The following is a 20,326-nucleotide window of genomic DNA, read 5'->3' as shown; positions in this document are numbered from 1 at the left end:
CAGCTGGTATCAACAGCTGGTTTTTCAAGCTCTCTTCAGAGGGAGGTTAAAAGAGCTTGAGGGTACCTCACAGGAAGGAATTCCCAAGTGCGCCTTCCTGGGTTCTCAAAGAGGTTTTTGCATTTGGGTGGTGGCAGTGATATCAATCCAAGGCCAGGGAATCTAACTTTGGGGAGTTTTAATGCAAGCCATTAATGGCAAGTACTTTTAAGGTCTTTTGGAGGACACCACCTTCTGCACTGGAAGCATCAGGGTGGGGAAGCAGCCTGACATCTTAAATCAGGCAACACCTCCTGCAGAGTAAAACACTTTGGTCTAACTCAAGTAATTTGAATTCACAGCAGGGAATCTGGGTGACTACTAATGGCCTTTCCTCTGCAGGGGTCAGACTGGGTGCTCGAATGGTTCCTTCTGGTCTTAGAAGTGATGAAAGACAAAAGTTGTGCTATCCAGATGTTACTATGACCCCAGGAACTCTAGATGCCTAGAATTACACAGAGGTGCTGAGTCCCCCCCCCACCAAAAAAAATCATGTAAGAGGATGCCATTGAAAGCCTGTATCCCACTCATCACCATAACCATTGTGAGACTTGAATATGGAAAATAGAGATGGAGTTCTGTAGACATGCTGCTAACTATGTTCTGTCGGTCTGTAGTTTAAAAACAGGTCAGTCAAAGGGAGCCTGTCTTGAGACAAACTCCTCCAAATGGTGTGTGTGTGTAAGACACTTATCTCCAGGGGAGACCATGTTATGCAATCAGAGTCTGTTAAAAATAGAAAACCTGCCTTGTAGAGACAGACTCAAGGAGCTCGACCTATCTATCTGAACAGAGAGACGGTTAAGGGGAGACTTGATCACAGTCTACAAGTACCTACCTGGGGAATGGATATTTGATAGTGGGCTCTTCAATCAAGCAGAGAAAGGTCTAAGACGATCCAATGGCTTGAAGTTGAAGCTAGACAAATTCAGACAGGAAATAAGGTGTACATTTTAAGCAGTGAGAGTAAATCACCATTGGGACAGATTACCAAGGGTTATGCTGGATTCTCTATCACTGACCATTTTGACATCAAGGTTAGATGTTTTTCTAAACGATCTGCTCGAGGAATCACAAGACATTCTCTGACTTGTGAGGTCAAGATGAAATGATCACAATGGTCCCTCGGAATTGGTGATTTTGCATGGCTAATGAAGAGCTGATGGAGACTTGAGAAGGAAACTAACAGAAGAGGTCAACAGCACTGGTGGGGATACCTTGGGGTGAAGATCAAAGGTCTCGTTGGTATATTGGGGGGGAGGGGAAAGAGACACCCTGGCATCCTTCACCTGGGAAGTAAACAGACTGAGTTTGTGTCATGAAGAAGGGATCTCAAACAGGCCTCGTTGAAAATGCTGCAGATGATGTTGGGTGACATAAATGTCTCTAGCCAGAAGGAGAACATGTGAATTACATTTGGTCTCTAGAAAATGTGTAATGATGTTTGTTTTACATGTAGCCGTTTGTCCCCATCTCTCTCGCTGCTTTTCTTGAATCTCTAGTCTTTCTTAAACAATGTTCCTTGTGTTTTATAATTGAACCCAAGTGGTGTGCATGATACAGGGGTGGAGGCTCAGGTAAAATAGGTGAACTGGGGGTACACCATTCCTTTGGGTGCCCCAAGACTGGGATTTCTGTGGGGATCCTGACATCAGGGGTTGGCAGTGGTAGGGAGCCAACAACCAGCTGGTATAGGTAACAACCCCTCTCTCCAGAGGCAGGGGGTAATGCTGTGACACATAGGCCTGGCTACCCAGAGAACTAAAACAACCTTCTCGACTTACGATGAACAGATATTAAGGCCAGAAGGGACCATTATAACTGCAAATGGGTCTTCAGACTATGGAACCATTTTGGAAAACCCCCAAACCCCATGGGAGGTGAAACTTGGCCTGGGAGCCCTGCCCTGATGCGGCCTCTTGTGTTGTGGTTTTGAAGACTAGTATTGGATCTGGGCAGCCTGCTGGACCCAGAAGGCCCTTGAAGACACTGACATTAGAAGCCCCTGAGGTCCCTCAACACCTGAAGTACCGTGAAGAGCCTGAGGCCTGCAAAGACACTTTGTTCCTCTCCCCAGGCTTATTTCTTGTTTTTCACAGCATCAAATTTCCCCTCAGTTTCCATGTTTCTTTTTGGCTCCCCACCGTCATCTCCACAGAGACTCTAACCCCCGGGCCCGTCATGCCTCCTTCCTGCTTTCCTTCTTTTGCCTCCATTTTTTACCCTTCTAGAGACCCCAAACCAAGGAGAAAACTAAGGAAATTCAGTCCCAACAACTTGGTGAATGCTGAAAAATCGATTCTTTATTTAGATTTGTCAAATACTTTGCGTTTCAGCAGCAGATTCCACCTCAGAATGATCCCAAAGTAGAATTTAGGCTGCGGGTAATAATAAGTGAAGACAGAGAGGAAAAAGTAATGAAATCATCTGCCTTGGTAATGAGATTTGGCGAGAACCAGGAGGACAGGAAGCGAATGAACTGGGTTTGCAAGCTTGGAGGAGGGCACTGGGAAGTGGTAAGCAGGGATTTGAAGGAACTGAATTAATTGCATTGATTTCCAGGAGGCCATTGGAAGTCTCAACCCGAGAAGCTCTCACTCCTGCAGACTCCTGTGGGGGGAGAGATAGCTCAGTGGTTTGAGCATTGGCCTGCTAAACCCAGGATTGTGAGCCCAATCCTTGAAGGGGCCACTTAGGGATCTGGGGCAAAAACAGTACTTGGTCCTGCTAGTGAAGGCAGGGGGCTGGACTCGATGACCTTTCAAGGTCCCTTCCAGTTCTAGGAGTTAGGTTATCTCCATTTATAAATAAATAAAATACCTTTTAAAATCTGGTCCAGTCTCAGCTACATTTTAAGGAACTATACACAATTGTGTCTGGTTTCTTTTAAACTGATTCTTGCCCCCAGAAATGATAGGAATTGTCTGGGACAGGAATGAAACTGAATTATTGGAAGGCAGAAGCACCCAACGTGTGTGTTACTTTGAAACTTTAAAAGCAATTGCTTAAAAAAAGGGGCAAGCCAATTAATAGGCTGGGTTAATACAGAAGTCCAGTGTTTGAATGATTAACACATAAAGAGCCTCCTATAAAGCAAAGAATGAAAGAAAATGTTGATGCACCAGTGCCATTTACTGGAGAGTGATGGAAGCAGCAGAGAAAGTAATGGGGAAATCTCAGAGCTGGTGGCAAAGGTCCAATAGAAAATAAGAGGATTTGCTGTCTTCCAGTGAACCCCAAAACAGGGGATATAAACTGGGGTCAGCATGGTGGACCCCACAGATAATCGAACCCACCAAGGAAGTTGAAGAACCGAGAAGTGCATCCAGAGGCGTGGACAAGCCATGTGTCTTACTTTCCTCCATCCAAGGATTACATGAGAAGAAACAGTAGGAGTGCATTTTGGAGGACTGCTCTGAAGGAACATTGGATTTTTTTGGCAGAAGGATAATATTCACAGAAAGTGTCATTTCTCTTGAAAACTGTCACGGTTTTGTCAGAAAACCTGAAAACTTTTGGCTAAAAATAAAACATTCACTTTTCAGCAAGTATATTTTTATTTGTTTTGAGCGGGGTTTAGCCAATATTTTTCAGCTTTTGACATATTTTCTGCCAACATTTTTCAGGTTACAACAGTTTTTAGCCCAATTTTGGGAGATTTTGGCTAGTTTCATCTGTTTTTTTCAATAGAAGTCTACATTTTCTATGGAAAAATCAAACCCAATTTTCTGAACAGATTTAATAATAATAATTAATGGGAAGGGCAGGGCAGTTATTTAAATCATCTACGTTGCAAATGAGGTTTGGGTAAAGCTGGGAACAGAAAGCAGAACAGCAGGAGAAAGAACTGGGATAAATTTTGGGCAGCCTGGGGGAAAGATCTAAAGTGGCCAAACTGGACCAGAGAAGCTCATACACATACATCAACAATGGCATCATGGTGCTGGCGATCTCCATCCTCACAGACGCTTAGGGAACTGGAGGCAGCGGGATGAGGTCGGGTGGGTTGTTTTCTTCAGTGAAGTGGATGTCCCTGCAGAACAAGACGGGCTTGTGGCCCATGCTGAGCTGGTACTGCCAGATGTACACATTCTTTTTGGGCTTCAGGATCACCTAGAGTGACTCCTCTTCTTCTTGGGCTTCATTCCAGTCCTCCTGCTCCGTGCGGATGCTTCTCCTGCTCTACTTGGCCTTAAGGGAGATCTGGAACTGGGTGATGAGCTTGGTGAGCTCTCCGGCCTTGAGGGATATCTCAGTGGAGATGCTCCAGTTGTGCTCATTGCTGGACATCTGCTGCTTGGCATAGCCCACCTTGCAGGTGACCTTGTAAGACCAGGTGACGGAGGGAGTTGGAGTCGTTGTGCAGGGACTTGATACACTCCCATCCGCCAGTTGAGGTGCCCTTGGTGCGGGTCAGCCCTCCAGGGAAGAAGTTCAGCACATCGGGGTGGATGGAGAAGGAGTATGTGGGGTTGACACTCCTGTCTTTGTACTGATAACACTGAGCCCCCCATTTCTCATCCATCTGGATCAGAGTTGGGAAGGAAAAGGTGCCAAAGTAATAGAGCCCCTTGCAGAATTCAGGCTTCAGGGGAGTGTCATCCCCTTTTTCATCTGTGCTCATTTCAATGACACAGTGCATAACCCCCCATTCTAGGAAGATGATATGGAACCAGGAACCACAGTCCATGTAGTGGTCCCCACCACGGCAGTTGGGATGCAGCTCATGGACTTGGGGCTCGGCATCTGTGGTCAAGTCCTTCACCACCCAGTGGGAGTCGCCCTTGGATGACGTAGATGTTGGGGGGATTCCCCTTGTCACGGAGGTAGTGATCCCCCCCGGCATGCAGGGTGCAATCCCCAGATCTCAATGCCATCCCCACTCTTTAGACTCTGTGTCCGCAGATAGCAGCCCAGGTCGGAGCAGATGATGAAGAATCCCCCTTGGTTATAGAAGAGGTCGGTACCTGGGGCATCCTTGTGAGGGACCAATGATCCATCGGCAGGAGCCCAGTCCTGGGGTGGGGACAGAAGATGGGAGAAGGAGGGGAGGAGCTGGCTAAGGGATCCAGGCACCTGGGGAAGCTCATCTGCCCCTGGGGATGAGGCAGGGCTTCAGGTGGGAACTGCTCTGTTTCTATCAATGGATGAACTCTTCATTGATACCAGGAGTGGATCCAGAGTGACCCCCTCAGAGCAACAACAGCTCCTCTTCTCTGATTCCAGTGGAGCTACAGCTCATTGACCGCAGCTGGGGATCTGACTCCATTGAGCCCCATGGAGCTATGGCCCTTTCACCCCAGCTGATCTGATTGTATATGAATCTCTGGTGCTTTGAGACCCCTAGTTCCAACAGCGACGAGGCACTTGGCATAGGAATGGAGCAGCCTTGGGAGTTGCCTGCAGTGAAGTCTCCTGGATGTGCCCCGCAGCCCTATCCCAGTCCTGGGCTCCCCCCCGCCCATCTCTGCTGCTGCCCCTCACTCCCGAACTGCAGCCCCCTGCTACCCCAGCCCTAGGCTCCTCCCTACTACAGCTCTGCCGGTGCCCCTCACTCCTGACCTGCAACCCCTGCTATCCAAGCTGTGATATTTCTGCTGCGCCAACAGGCACTCACTGTTAGGGATTGAATCTGAAGTTGCTGTCCCGGTCGGGGTCTCTTCCCTGGGGTAGATGGAGCTGTCCTTTTCTAGCGAGGATCCTCAACAAGATGAGAAGCTCCAAAGGTGTCCAGGTTATATAGAGCAGGCCTGGGTGTGTCTTCCCCTTTCCCCACAGCTGCCTTGTGTGGTGTAACCCTCCACCCTGTTGCTCACTGAGTCCTTGAAATCCCCTTGAGACAGGCAGACAACTGACAGGTAGTAATGTTGTGTATACTGAGACTTCACCAGTGTTTGAATAGCGTATGTGACCTGCTCGGTGAATTGAAGTTACTATCTAACCAAGGTGGGTTAGTGGAACAAGTTAAAAATCACTTAGAAAAGTTAGATGCCTGCAAGTCACCAGGGCCTGATGAAATGCATCCTAGAATACTCAAGGAGCTAATAGAGGAGGTATCTGAGCCTCTAGCTATTATCTTTGGAAAATCATGGGAGACGGGAGAGATTCCAGAAGACTGGAAAAGGGCAAATTAGTCCCCATCTATAAAAAGGGAAATAAAAACAACCCAGGAAACTACAGACCAGTTAGTTTAACTTCTGTGCCAGGGAAGATAATGGAGCAAGTAATTAAGGAAATCATCTGCAAACACTTGGAAGGTGGTAAGGTGATAGGGAACAGCCAGCATGGATTTGTAAAGAACAAATCATGTCAAACCAATCTGATAGCTTTCTTCGATAGGATAACGAGTCTTGTGGATAAGGGAGAAGCTGTGGATGTGGTATACCTAGACTTTAGTAAGGCATTTGATACGGTCTCGCATGATATTCTTATCGATAAACTAGGCAAATACAATTTAGATGGGGCTACTATAAGGTGGGTGCATAACTGGCTGGATAACCGTACTCAGAGAGTTGTTATTAATGGTTCCCAATCCTGCTGGAAAGGCATAACAAGTGGGGTTCCGCAGGGGTCTGTTTTGGGACCGGCTCTGTTCAATATCTTCATTAACGACTTAGATATTGGCATAGAAAGTACGCTTATTAAGTTTGCGGATGATACCAAACTGGGAGGGATTGCAACTGCTTTGGAGGACAGGGTCATAATTCAAAATGATCTGGACAAATTGGAGAAATGGTCTGAGTTAAACAGGATGAAGTTTAACAAAGACAAATGCAAAGTGCTCCACTTAGGAAGAAAAAATCAGTTTCACACATACAGAATGGGAAGAGACTGTCTAGGAAGGAGTACGGCAGAAAGGGATCTAGGGGTTATAGTGGACCACAAGCTAAATATGAGTCAACAGTGTGATGCTGTTGCAAAAAAAGCAAACATGATTCTGGGATGTATTAACAGGTGTGTTGTGAGCAAGACACGAGAAGTCATTCTTCCGCTCTACTCTGCTCTGGTTAGGCCTCAGCTGGAGTATTGTGTCCAGTTCTGGGCACCCCATTTCAAGAAAGATGTGGAGAAATTGGAGAGGGTCCAGAGAAGAGCAACAAGAATGATTAAAGGTCTTGAGAACATGACCTATGAAGGAAGGCTGAAAGAATTGGGTTTGTTTAGTTTGGAAAAGAGAAGACTGAGAGGGGACATGATAGCAGTTTTCAGGTATCTAAAAGGGTGTCATGAGGAGGAGGGAGTAAACTTGTTCACCTTAGCCTCTGAGGATAGAACAAGAAGCAATGGGTTTAAACTGCAGCAAGGGAGGTCTAGGTTGGACATTAGGGAAAAGTTCCTAACTGTCAGGGTGGTTAAACACTGGAATAAATTGCCTAGGGAGGTTGTGGAATCTCCATCTCTGGAGATATTTAAGAGTAGGTTAGATAAATGTCTATCAGGGATGGTCTAGACAGTATTTGGTCCTGCCATGCGGGCAGGGGACTGGACTGGATGACCTCTCGAGGTCCCTTCCAGTCCTAGAATCTGTGAATCTATGAAACTTCCTGTTTGATGGCATCAATCTAATTTAATAGGGGGCCGCAGAAAGAGCAAAGAAGAAAGCACATACAAGATCTACAGAAGGATGCCCCCCGCACCCACCTGAAAGATGATGAGCAGCGGGGTAGCTTCACACAAGAACGCTCCTTCCCCAAGCCCAGGTTTGCGAGGCTGGGAGACGGCAGCTCAGAAGGACACTAGACAGTGAGGAGGGAACAATTTCCCATGGAGCATGGCTGAGTCTGAGGTGTTTATCAGATGGCAAAATTCAACCCCCTCCCTGCCATTTCCTCTCTGACAATTGTATTGGGCACAGCCCCCCGAAATCCCTCCCATTTTTAATAGAAAAAAACATTTAAAAAGGGCAGTTGCAACGTACCAGACTCCAGGGCATGTTGGAATGCTTCTTCTTTTGTGGGGTGCACCCAGGGTCTTCCCCAGACAGGCCCTTTGGAGTTGGGCCCAGGATGCCTCCCAGGAGCTCCACTTGCATAAGCTGATCTGTGGCTGGCGGCAAAACTAGCATCTGCTGAGGGGTCTACACTGGCGACTGCAGGATCTGCTGTGGTAGTGACCTCTGTCTCCAGGGTTATGAACCATCCGGGTTCAGCAGATGGTCATGCAGGACTCTGGGATGGACGCAATTCCCAGCACTGAGTGGAATTGCTGGTGCTAGGGGCAGGTAGCATGGGAGCTTCTGGATGCACCATTCCAGCCTCCTTGCTGAGCTTTCACAAACAGGCTGGTTTCTTGTGTACTGCTGTAGTCAGGGACCTTGCTGGCTTCACCCCAAATGCCGATCAGAATCCTGGAGTGCCCGGCCCATGAGCAGGCGGTGGGTGAGGGGCATTGGCTCAGTTTCCCAACAGACTGGACCAAGCTGTATTTGAAGTTGAGCTGTCCCCGTGGAAACGAAGGGCTGTATTTGAACCAGGAAGTGAGTGAGAAGATGGGAGACAGAAGGCCTGGGGGACACAAGCCCAGCAGATTGTGGGATAACATTGGTGGACTATCCAAACATGAGCCCGGCAAGAAATCTTTAGCCATGTCCTCGCTGCCAGGTGACTGGGTTGGCTCCCGCACTGCAGCGCGTTGTGCTCGGACCTACCCCCCAGGTGAGGCACCAAGCCGGTGTCTGGGGGTCTGGCTTATGTCAGAGGTCTTTGCGTGTGGCCGCTTTGGGCTGAAACATGTGTCAGGGCCTGGGGACATTGTGCTGTGTAGACACACCCTGTGTGGGCTTGGACACATCACCTTCCACCTCTAAACCTCACTTGCTCCCGGTTCTAACTGGGGTTAAAATAATACTGCCCTACTGTATGTAGGGCCTGATCTGCAGCCAGGAGAAAGAGGCAAACTGATTTCTTGGGGCTGGGAGGGGACCCTAGGCTTGCCAAGTCAGGCAGGGTGGGTTAGAGCAAAGGGAACTGGGCTGGGATCCTGCTTTCGCTGCACCCACAAGGAAATGCTCTTTTCCAGAGACACCCTCGGTGTAAACTGATTGCTCTGCAGGATTTGCATAAATGCACCTTGACTTTACCACACTCTGAAGTTCTGCCTCTGGGTTTGCCCTGGGGTGACTTTCTGCTTTGGGTACCTTAGAAGAGATCCAGCCGAGCAGAGAAAGAAACGCCCAGGAGGCCAGCAGAGCAAACCTGGGAAGGCTGGTTGGAGGGGAAAAGGTCATTCCAGAGACCCAGACAGTCATTTTATAAATATGAACATGGGGGTGTAGGGTGTTCCCCGAGGTACAGAGTGTCACACTCACCCCACACCCTCCTGATGGGCCCTGCTTAGATGGGCTGGAGATGCCTGAACACAGGGTGGAGGGTAAGGGAGCTAAATGGCCGGGTGATGGGATGGATGGAGGGGTAAGAATGGAGATGGAGGGAGAGAGAGGCAAATTATTTGTGTTGGGGTAGCTCCTAGAATACCCGGACTGAGATCAGGGCCCCTGTCGTGCTGGGTGCTGCACAGACCCCGACCGAGATCGGGGCCCATGCCAGGCACTGCACAGACCCTTCACGAGAAACAGACCCTGCCCCAACGATCTTAGTCTCACTAGACAATAGGTGGGATCCTCACCCCATTTTACAGCCAGGGAAACTGAGTCACAGAAAAGAACATTCCAAATTATGTTGAAGGTTTGTGACTGGCTCTGGTGCTGAACAAGGTCACAGGAACAGCAGCACTACTTCTGTCATAACTATAAAGGGAAGGGTGACAGCTCTCCTGTGTACAGTGCTGAGATCCCTCCTAGCCAGAGACTCCAAATCCTTTTACCTGTAAAGGGTTAAGAAGCTCGGGTAACCTGGCTGACACCTGACCCCAGGGACCAATAAGGGGACAGGATACTTTCAAATCTTGGGGGGGGAAAGGTTTTTGTGTGTGTCCTTTGTTTAAGGGGTTGTTCGCTCTTGGGACTGAGAGGGACCAGACATCAATCCAGGTTCTCCCCATCTTTCTAAACAAGTCTCTCTTATTTCAAAATTGTAAGTAAAAGCCAGGCAAGGCGTCTTAGATTTACTTTGTTTTCTCAACTTGTAAATGTACCTTTTACTAAAGTGCTTATCTTGTTTGCTATACTTTGAACCTAAGACAGAGGGGATTCCTCTGAGCTCTTTAAGTTTGATTACCCTGTAAAGTTATTTTCCATACTGATTTTGCAGAGATGATTTTTACCTTTTGCTTTAATTAAAAGCCTTCTTTTTTAAAACCTGATTGATTTCTCCTTGTTTTAAGATCCAAAGGGGGTTTGGATCTGTATTCACCAGGAGTTGGTGAAAGGAAGGAGGGGGGAAGGGTCAATTTCTCCTTGTTTTAAGATCCAAAGGGGGTTTGGATCTGTATTCACCAGGAGTTGGTGAAAGGAAGGAGGGGGGAAGGGTCAATTTCTCCTTGTTTAAAATCCAAGGAGTTTGGATCTGTATTCACCAGGGAATTGGTGAAAGGTTTCTCAAGGCTTCCCAGGGAGGGAATTCTTAAGATGGTGGCAGCGGACCAGAGCTAAGCTGGTAGATAAGCTTAGAAGTTTTCATGCAGGCCCCTACATTTGTACCCTAAAGTTCAAAGTAGGGATACAGCCTTGACATGGTGGCACAGCGGTGGGATCGTTTTAAACCCAAAAGCCAGTAAGATTTTTTTTCCCTTCTAGCTGCTTGGAAAGCAGAGCTGAAGGTAGATGCATATCTTATCTCTCCTTGCCTGAAGGCAGAGGTGTTAAGTTTTTTTTAACAAGGTCCTTTGTTAAGAGAAGGGTTCAATTAATGAGCAAACGACTGGTAAAAGGAATTTACAAGCTGAATTGTTTTTTTGTTTTTTTTTTCTTTTTACATCCTCGTGAGTAGCTAGTTAGAAAGTCTCTGTTAACTCAGCAGCAGCCAGAGCTGAGTACATCCCAGTTTCAGTCAACTGCAGAGGGGTGTGGCCCAGCACAGGAAAGCAGGAAAATGACTACCAGTGAAGCAGCTAGCAAACTAGAACTGGCCAGACTAGAAGCAGAAGAAAATGAGAAAAAACATCAGAGACTACTTCAAATTAAAAAACTCGAGAAAGAAGCCAAAGAGGAGGCCCACAAGAGAGAGATGGAGCTGGAAAAAGCCAAACATGACAGAGAAGAGAAAGCCAAACAGGAGGCCCATGAAAGAGAAGAGAAAGCCAAACAGGAGGCCCATGAAAGAGAGATGGAACTGGAAGCAGCAAGGACTAGGCAGGGTGCATCAGACCATCCTAACAACTCCTCTCCAGGTACCACTTCCCATCCCAGGAAATTCCCCACCTACAAGGCAGGCGATGATACTGAGGCCTTCTTAGAAAATTTTGAAAGGGCCTGCCTTGGATACGACATCCCTCCAACCCAGTACATGGTAGAGCTGAGGCCGCAGCTCAGTGGACCCTTAGCAGAGGTGGCGGCTGAAATGCCTAAGGAACACATGAACAGTTATGAACTTTTTAAAAACAAGGCCAGAATCAGAATGGGGCTAACACCTGAGCATGCCCGTCGGCGGTTCAGAGCCCTAAGGTGGAAACCTGATGTGTCATTTACCCGACATGCCTACCACATTGACAAAAATTGTGATGCCTGGGTATCAGGAGCAAATGTTAAATCTCTGGAAGATCTGCTTTCCCTAGTAAAAATGGAGCAGTTTTTAGAGGGTGTTCCTGAGGAAATAGAAAGGTACATCCTAGATGGGAAGCCCAAAACTGTAACCGAGGCAGGGGAGATTGGAGCCAAATGGGTGGAGGTGACAGAAAAGAAAAAAGCTAGTAGCAGTTGGAGTGAATATCAGAAGGGGCAAGCCGAAACAAAACCTTATCACCGGGGACAACCCAAGGCCCCACCCACATCCCAAGGGAAACCCCAGACGCCTTCTCACCCCACCACACCAGTCTCCATCAACCAACATCGCCCCGGTGATACCTTAGCAGGGCGATGTTTTAAATGTAATGAACTGGGGCATATAAAGGCTCACTGCCCCAAGAACCCCAACCGATTACAGTTCATTACACCCCAATCACACCAAAGAACCCCAGACCCAGATGCCTCTCTCATACCCTCGGAGCGAAGGGAAACCTTGAGAGTGGGCGGAAAGAAGGTTATCGCTTGGAGGGACACTGGGGCACAAGTGTCAACTATTCACCAATCCCTAGTGGACCCCAAACTCATCAACCCGGAGGCTACAGTGACAATTCAACCCTTCGTGTCACAGTCTGTAACCTTGCCTACAGCCAAGTTGCATGTCCAGTACAAGGGCTGGTCAGGAATGTGGACTTTTGCAGTCTATGACAATTATCCCATTCCCATGCTACTGGGGGAAGACTTGGCTAACCATGTGAAGCTAGCCAAGAGGGTGGGAATAGTCACCCGCAGCCAGGCTAAGCAAGCTTTCACCCCCATCCCTGTTCCTGAGCCGTCCACCAGGACCCCGTCTGTGTTACCGGAGACCCAAACACAGGTGGTGGAACCGGATCCCCTGCCAACGACTGCAACAGCCGTAGTGGATCCAATCCCAGAGACCCAGCCAAAGCCAGTCCCAGAACCGGAACTGGCAACGCAACCAGCACCAGAACCATTGCCAGCACTGAGTCCAGCGCTTGCAACCCCGTCTACAACTCCAATGCCAGAGGGCACCAGCGAGCCTAAACTGGCGGAAGCAGCAGATAACCCTACCCAAGAGGCTCAGCCAGAGACTGAAATACCACATAGTGCACCAGCGGACAGCGGTTCACAGTCAATGAAAAAAGCCCCAGCACCTGCATCGCTTCCAGAGGGACCAAGCCCCAGTCCACAGTCCAAGGAGGAACTGATGTCTCCAGCATCAAGGGAACAGTTCCAGGCCGAGCAGGAAGCAGATGACAGCCTTCAAAAAGCTTGGGCAGCGGCACGGAGCACCCCACCGCCTCTCAGCTCTTCTAACCGATCCCGGTTTGTTGTAGAAAAAGGACTTTTATACAAGGAGACTCTTTCTGGTGGGCACCAGGAAGACTGGCATCCTCAAAGACAGCTGGTAGTTCCCACTAAGTATCGGGTAAAACTCTTGAGCTTAGCCCATGATCATCCCAGTGGCCATTCTGGGGTGAACAGAACCAAAGACCGGTTGGGGAAGTCCTTCCACTGGGAGGGAATGGGCAAGGACGTTGCTAATTATGTCCGGTCTTGTGAGGTGTGCCAACGAGTGGGAAAGCCCCAAGACCAGGTTAAAGCCCCTCTCCAGCCACTACCCATAATTGAGGTCCCATTTCAGCGAGTAGCTGTGGATATTCTGGGTCCTTTCCCAAAGAAGACACCCAGAGGAAAGCAGTACGTACTGACTTTCATGGATTTTGCTACCCGATGGCCGGAAGCTGTACCCTTAAGCAACACCAAGGCTAAAAGTGTGTGCCAGGCATTAGCAGACATTTTTGCCAGGGTAGGGTGGCCCTCCGACATACTTACAGATTCGGGAACTAATTTCCTGGCAGGGAACATGAAAAACCTGTGGAAAGCTCATGGGGTGAATCACTTGGTTGCCACCCCTCATCACCATCAAACCAATGGTCTGGTGGAGAGGTTTAATGGAACTTTGGGGGCCATGATACGTAAATTCGTAAATGAACACTCCAATGATTGGGACCTAGTGTTGCAGCAGTTGCTTTTTGCCTACAGGGCTGTACCACATCCCAGTTTAGGGTTTTCACCATTTGAATTTGTGTATGGCCGCGAGGTTAAGGGGCCATTACAGTTGGTGAAGCAGCAATGGGAGGGGTTTACGCCTTCTCCAGGAACTAACATTCTAGACTTTGTAAGCAACCTACAAAACACCCTCCGACACTCTTTAGCCCTTGCTAAAGAAAACCTAAAGGATGCTCAGGAAGAGCAAAAGGCCGGGTATGATAAACATTCCAGAGAACGGTCCTTCAAAGTAGGAGACCAAGTCATGGTCTTAAAGGCGCTCCAGGCCCATAAAATGGAAGCGTCGTGGGAAGGACCATTCACGGTCCAGGAGCGCCTAGGAGCTGTTAACTATCTCATAGCCTCCCCCACCTCCAACATAAAGCCTAAGGTATACCATGTTAATTCTCTTAAGCCCTTTTATTCTAGAGAATTAAACGTTTGCCAGTTTACAGCCCAGGAAACTGATGACACGGAGTGGCCTGCAGGTGTCTACTATGAAGGAAAAAGGAATGGTGGCGTGGAAGAGGTGAACCTCTCCACGACCCTGGGACGTCTGCAGCGACAGCAGATAAAGGAGCTGTGCACAAGCTTTGCACCGATTTTCTCAGCCACTCCAGGACGGACCGAACGGGCATACCACTCCATTGACACAGGTAATGCTCACCCAATTAGAACCCCACCCTACCGGGAGTCACCTCATGCCCAAGCGGCTATACAAAGGGAGATCCAGGACATGCTACAGATGGGTATAATCCGCCCCTCTACCAGTGCATGGGCATCTCCAGTGGTTCTAGTTCCCAAACCAGATGGGGAAATACGCTTTTGCGTGGACTACCGTAAGCTAAATGCTGTAACTCGTCCTGACAACTATCCAATGCCACGCACAGATGAGCTATTGGAAAAATTGGGACATGCCCAATTCATCTCTACTTTAGACTTAACCAAAGGGTACTGGCAAGTACCACTAGATGAACCCGCTAAGGAAAGGTCAGCCTTCGTCACCCAGGCAGGGGTGTATGAATTCAATGTACTCCCTTTCGGGTTGCGAAATGCACCCGCCACCTTCCAAAGACTTGTAGATGGTCTCCTAGCAGGATTGGGAGAATCTGCAGTTGCCTACCTCGATGATGTGGCCATTTTTTCTGATTCATGGACAGAACACCTGGAGCACCTGAAAAAAGTCTTCGAGCGCATCCGGCAGGCAGGACTAACTGTTAAGGCTAAAAAGTGTCAAATAGGCCAAAACAGAGTGACGTACCTGGGGCACCAGGTGGGTCAAGGAACTATAAATCCCCTACAGGCCAAAGTGGATGCTATCCAAAAGTGGCCGGTTCCAAAGTCAAAGAAACAGGTCCAATCCTTCTTAGGCTTGGCCGGATATTATAGGCGATTTGTACCACACTACAGCCAAATCGCCGCCCCGCTGACAGACCTAACCAGAAAGAAACAGCCAAATGCAGTTCAGTGGACTGATAAGTGTCAAAAGGCCTTTAACCAGCTTAAGACAACACTCATGTCTGACCCTGTGCTAAGGGCCCCAGACTTTGACGAACCGTTCCTAGTAACCACAGATGCGTCCGAGCGAGGCGTGGGAGCAGTTTTAATGCAGGAAGGACCGGATCAAGAATTCCATCCTGTCGTGTTTCTCAGCAAGAAACTGTCTGAGAGGGAAAGCCACTGGTCAATCAGCGAAAAGGAATGCTACGCCATTGTGTACGCGCTGGAAAAGCTACGCCCATATGTTTGGGGACGGCGGTTCCAACTACAAACAGACCATGCTGCGCTACAGTGGCTTCATACCACCAAGGGAAATAACAAAAAACTTCTTCGGTGGAGTTTAGCTCTCCAAGATTTTGATTTTGAAATACAACACATTTCGGGAGCTTCTAACAAAGTGGCTGATGCACTCTCCCGGGAAAGTTTCCCAGAGTTAACTGGTTAACAATTGTTCTTGTAATGAAACATATTGTTAGTTTTTATATAATCAGTAGTATGTCTAAAGGTACATGTGTCTTATTAACTCTGTTTTCTCCTAGAGCTCCAGGAAAGAAATCACAGCCAGTGTGGAAACAAACGTCCAACACTATCTGTGATTTGGGGGGCGTGTCATAACTATAAAGGGAAGGGTGACAGCTCTCCTGTGTACAGTGCTGAGATCCCTCCTAGCCAGAGACTCCAAATCCTTTTACCTGTAAAGGGTTAAGAAGCTCGGGTAACCTGGCTGACACCTGACCCCAGGGACCAATAAGGGGACAGGATACTTTCAAATCTTGGGGGGGGAAAGGTTTTTGTGTGTGTCCTTTGTTTAAGGGGTTGTTCGCTCTTGGGACTGAGAGGGACCAGACATCAATCCAGGTTCTCCCCATCTTTCTAAACAAGTCTCTCTTATTTCAAAATTGTAAGTAAAAGCCAGGCAAGGCGTCTTAGATTTACTTTGTTTTCTCAACTTGTAAATGTACCTTTTACTAAAGTGCTTATCTTGTTTGCTATACTTTGAACCTAAGACAGAGGGGATTCCTCTGAGCTCTTTAAGTTTGATTACCCTGTAAAGTTATTTTCCATACTGATTTTGCAGAGATGATTTTTACCTTTTGCTTTAATTAAAAGCCTTCTTTTTAAAAACCTGATTGATTTCTCCTTGTTTTAAGATCCAAAGGGGGTTTGGATCTGTATTCACCAGGAGTTGGTGAAAGGAAGGAGGGGGGAAGGGTCAATTTCTCCTTGTTTAAAATCCAAGGAGTTTGGATCTGTATTCACCAGGGAATTGGTGAAAGGTTTCTCAAGGCTTCCCAGGGAGGGAATTCTTAAGATGGTGGCAGCGGACCAGAGCTAAGCTGGTAGATAAGCTTAGAAGTTTTCATGCAGGCCCCTACATTTGTACCCTAAAGTTCAAAGTAGGGATACAGCCTTGACAACTTCCCTTAGAGAACCTTCCCTGGTCTTCCCCACATCCCACATGTCCCTCGCCCCCTGAACTCCCACTGCCATGATCTCCCCCAAACTGATTCCTGGTCACCTCCAGACTGCCATCCCCGCCCACACACACCACTTCCACGGGGTCCCGCAGCTCAGTTGTCACCTGGGGGTCCCTGTTGGGCCAAACCCCATTTTCCCCTGTACTCCCAGACCCCCTGTGACCTGGATAGCGCAGTGGTAGAACCTGTCCCGTGGGTGCAATACCTGCCTGGGACACTAGGGAAGCTCGGAGAAAGAAAAATGAGTTGCTGGCCTTCAGGACTCCTGCGTTCTCTCCCTGGCTCTGAATGGGGAGTCGAGTCTAGTGGTTAGGGGGGTGGGGCTGGGAGTCAGGACTCTGGGGTTCTATTCCCAGATCTGGGATGGGAGTGGGGTCTAGTGGTTAGATCAAAGGGCTGGCAGCCACAACTCTGTGTCCTCCCCTGACACATTCTGTGCCTCAATTTCCCCACCCTGGGAGGGAGCGGGGTGGGGTCCCAAAGCCATCCACAGACAGCTGCCGCCAGTACAGTAGAACATCATTTATTCAGCAACAACGTTAACCTTTCCCCTACTGCCAGCCTCCCTTCCCCAGTTAGATGCCAGCGTCCCCTGAGTCCGACCAGGGCAATGGGAGGTTGTCAGGTGACGTGGGGCTACGGGTCACCTTGAGGCAGCGGCAGAAGAGTATAGGCCGGTGTCCCAAGCCCAGGTGATACTGCCACCAGTAGAGCTTCTGCCGAGGCTGAAGAATGACCCGCAGCTCCTCTCCCTCTTCGGCCACGGCCTCCCACTCCTCCTGCTCCGTCCTGAGCCCCAGCCCGCCATACACGGGGGGCAAGGAGAACTGGGCCTGGAGCAAGGCCACAGACAGGTCTGCAGGTGCCGGGGAACCGGCCATGGAGAAGGTCCAGTTGGCCAATTTCTCTTCCACGCGTCCCACCTTCCGGGTTATCTCGTGGCTGCCGGGGAGCGGCCCGTCCGTCTCGTTCTGGATCAGCTTGATGCATTCCCATGCCCCGAAGGTGCCCCTGTGGACCAGGGACAGGCCGCCGGGGAGGAAGCTGGCCACGTCCGTGTGGACGGGGAGGACCTCCTGGTGGCCTGAGCTAGAGAAGAGCTGGCTGTATAGCCCCCGCTGCTCATCCACACCCAGGAAAGCCAGGTGGGTTGCATCAGGGGCATAGTAGTAGAGTCCATGGCGGGACGCGGGCTCCAGGGTCGTCTCTTCTGCTTCAGCCCCCGTGGTCAGGTCAGCCACAGATAGAACCACGCCGCGGGCCAGGAAGATGATGGAGAAACGGCTGCCCCACGAGGCATAGTGGTCTCCGCCACGGCACGTGGGGTGCAGGGAGAGGGCGTCGGGGCTGGGGGCTGCGCTCAGGTCCGTGGTTCGGTGGAACGCGTGCCCCCGGAGGATGCAGACGGAGGAGCCGGCGTCGTCGCTCACATAGTGTTCCCCGCCCCGGCAGGCAGGGTGCAGGTCCCGGATCTCCACGGCCTCAGGGGAGTGGCACTCGGGCGCCTGGAGGAAGCAGCCCACGTCGGAGCGGACGACGAAGAAGCCGTGAGGGGTGGCGAAGACATCGGTGCCAGGGGAATGTGCCCGTGGGGCGATCCCGGCCATGGGGGGGCTGAGAGCCTGGGGGACACCAGAAGGGGAGAGTGAGGGGGGGGGGGATCCTGGGGAAGACCCTGCCAGGCGAGACCAGCCAGAACCTGTGCTGGGGGGGGGGGGGGGGTCAGGGCACCACCGGCCAGGGCACCACGGGCCAGGGCACGGGGGGGGGGGGGGGGGAGAATGGGGTGGGCTGATGCCAAGACCGGCCAGACCCCAGAAAGGGAGGTGGGGGGGGGTCACACCAAGGGGTGGCACGCTCTGGGTGTGTGTGCGGTGGAGGGGGCCTGGGCCCTGGGTGGGGGTGTGGAGCCGGCTCTGCACCGGGCCTCCCCCTGGAGAGGCCCCACTTGCAGAGCCCCCGGGAAGGGGCGATGGGGCAGCCCGCAAGGGGGCGGGGCCGGTCCCCGGATCTCACCGGCGCTGGGAGCGGAGACGCGGCCGTGCGCCCCTCCCCAAGGGCTGCGCCTCCAGCCGGCGGGGGCAGCCCGGAGCCCAGCCCGGGCCGGAGATCCGCTCGGCCCGCCCCAAACGGGAAGTCGTAGCTAACGGGGAGGGGAAGCGGCCGCCCGGCTCCGCCCAACTGCACAGCCATTAAAGGGCCGGGACGGGTTTCTGGTGGGGAGGGGCAGGACGCCTGGGTTCTCCCCCTGGCTTGGAGAGGGGAGTGAGTTGTAGTGGTTAGAGTAGGGAAGGCTGGGGGCCAGGACTCCTGGGTTCTCCCCAGCTCTGGGAGGGGAGTGGAGGCTAGTGGTGAGAGCAGGGGACTGGGAGTTAAGGCTTTTGGGGTTTCATTCCCAGCTCTCCCCATCTGTATATGGATCCCTCCCCCTTGGTGAGTCGCCCGGAGCTGGAATGCAGCTGGGAGGTGACTGGCCCAGATTCTGCCCTGCTTGCCCTACATCTGCGCTGTTGCTGAAGGATCCCTAGGGTCCATCAGCCCAGGGAGCCCATCTAGCCTGGCCTTTGAGAGTGGCACCCCCTTGTGGAGAATTGTGCAATAACCTGCCCAGGGGAGCCACTCCCTCCTGCCCCCCTTATTGCTGGGCCATGCCCTCAATTGCAGGCTTTCCTCCTGCCCCTCCACCCTGGCACATGGCTCCTCTGCCTTGCTGGGAGTGATCCAAGAACCTCTGATTGGCTCTTGAGCCTCTGTTAAATTCACATGGTGGTGAGTCCACAGGCTGTTCCTTTCCCCATGGCTCTCAGGGTCCCATTTCTGCTGCCCCCCCGCGCACACACACACCAGCTCTGTCCAGGGGTGACATCCTTATAGCCACGTGCTGGATGCTCAGGAGAGAGAGGTCAGGACAGACATGGGGAGAGGGGGATGGGGAAGTTCATCGGGGACTAGATGGAATCCCTTCCTGGGCACCTCCCCCTCACTTGTGGTTTGTGTGTTGCCTGCCCCACCCACCACTATAGGGTTTACTGGGCATTTGCTGGGGCCTCTGCCATGTGGGGACACCAGGCCCCAAGAAGCTCTCCTGTCTGGAGGGAAAGAGCAGCGAGTACAGACCCCCGTAGTGGCCCCCATCGGGATCCAACCTAGCAGAACCAAGAATTGGTCCTGCATTGGCTAGAAGGGCCGGGAATGGGCAGAAGCCAATCAGGGCCCAGCAGGCAGGATAAAAAGGACCAGTCACCTGCCAAGGGCCAGTTCAGATGGAGCAGGATGTAACCGACTGGGGCTGAAGATTCTCCAGTTTGTGGGAGGGTCGGTGAATGTGTCAGAGGGCCTTTCCCCTCCTGAGGGCTGCTGCCTCCCATCCAGCCCCAGGGCGGGAGGATTGGTGGCTCAGGGAGGTGGGAATGGGACATGGGGCCTTTCCCTTCTAGATGAACAGGGGGCCCGGTAGTTAAGGAATTAAATCAAGGCAGCTCAACATGCTCCTAGCACTTACAGCCCTGTGTGAAGATAATGATGATCCTGGCTCTCTCCTGCTTTCCTTATTTTGCCTCCTTCTACAGACCCCAAACCAAGGAGAAAACCAAGGAAATTCAACCCCAACAATTTGGTG

General features: G+C 50.7%; 1 protein-coding gene across 1 annotated transcript; it reads right to left on the bottom strand.

Moving 5' to 3' along the window:
• Nucleotides 1-17,214: 17,214 nt before the first annotated feature.
• LOC135886999 (uncharacterized) lies at nucleotides 17,215-18,771 on the bottom strand. The gene is made up of 2 exons (XM_065414780.1): nucleotides 18,724-18,771; nucleotides 17,215-18,329 (listed from the first exon to the last, which is right to left on the bottom strand). Exon 2 carries the CDS (start codon nucleotides 18,312-18,314, stop codon nucleotides 17,283-17,285), a length of 1,032 nt encoding a protein of 343 aa, XP_065270852.1. The 5' UTR covers nucleotides 18,315-18,329; nucleotides 18,724-18,771; the 3' UTR covers nucleotides 17,215-17,282.
• Nucleotides 18,772-20,326: the final 1,555 nt, after the last annotated feature.

This window comes from Emys orbicularis, chromosome 12, assembly GCF_028017835.1.
Source record: "Emys orbicularis isolate rEmyOrb1 chromosome 12, rEmyOrb1.hap1, whole genome shotgun sequence".
Classification (NCBI taxonomy): domain Eukaryota; kingdom Metazoa; phylum Chordata; order Testudines; family Emydidae; genus Emys; species Emys orbicularis.
This window is presented reverse-complemented; position numbering and strand designations above follow the sequence as displayed.

Coding starts and splice junctions, on each gene's coding strand:
- LOC135886999 (XM_065414780.1), bottom strand. CDS start 18,314: ATGGCCGGGATCGCCCCACGGGCACATTCCCCTGGCACCGATGTCTTC.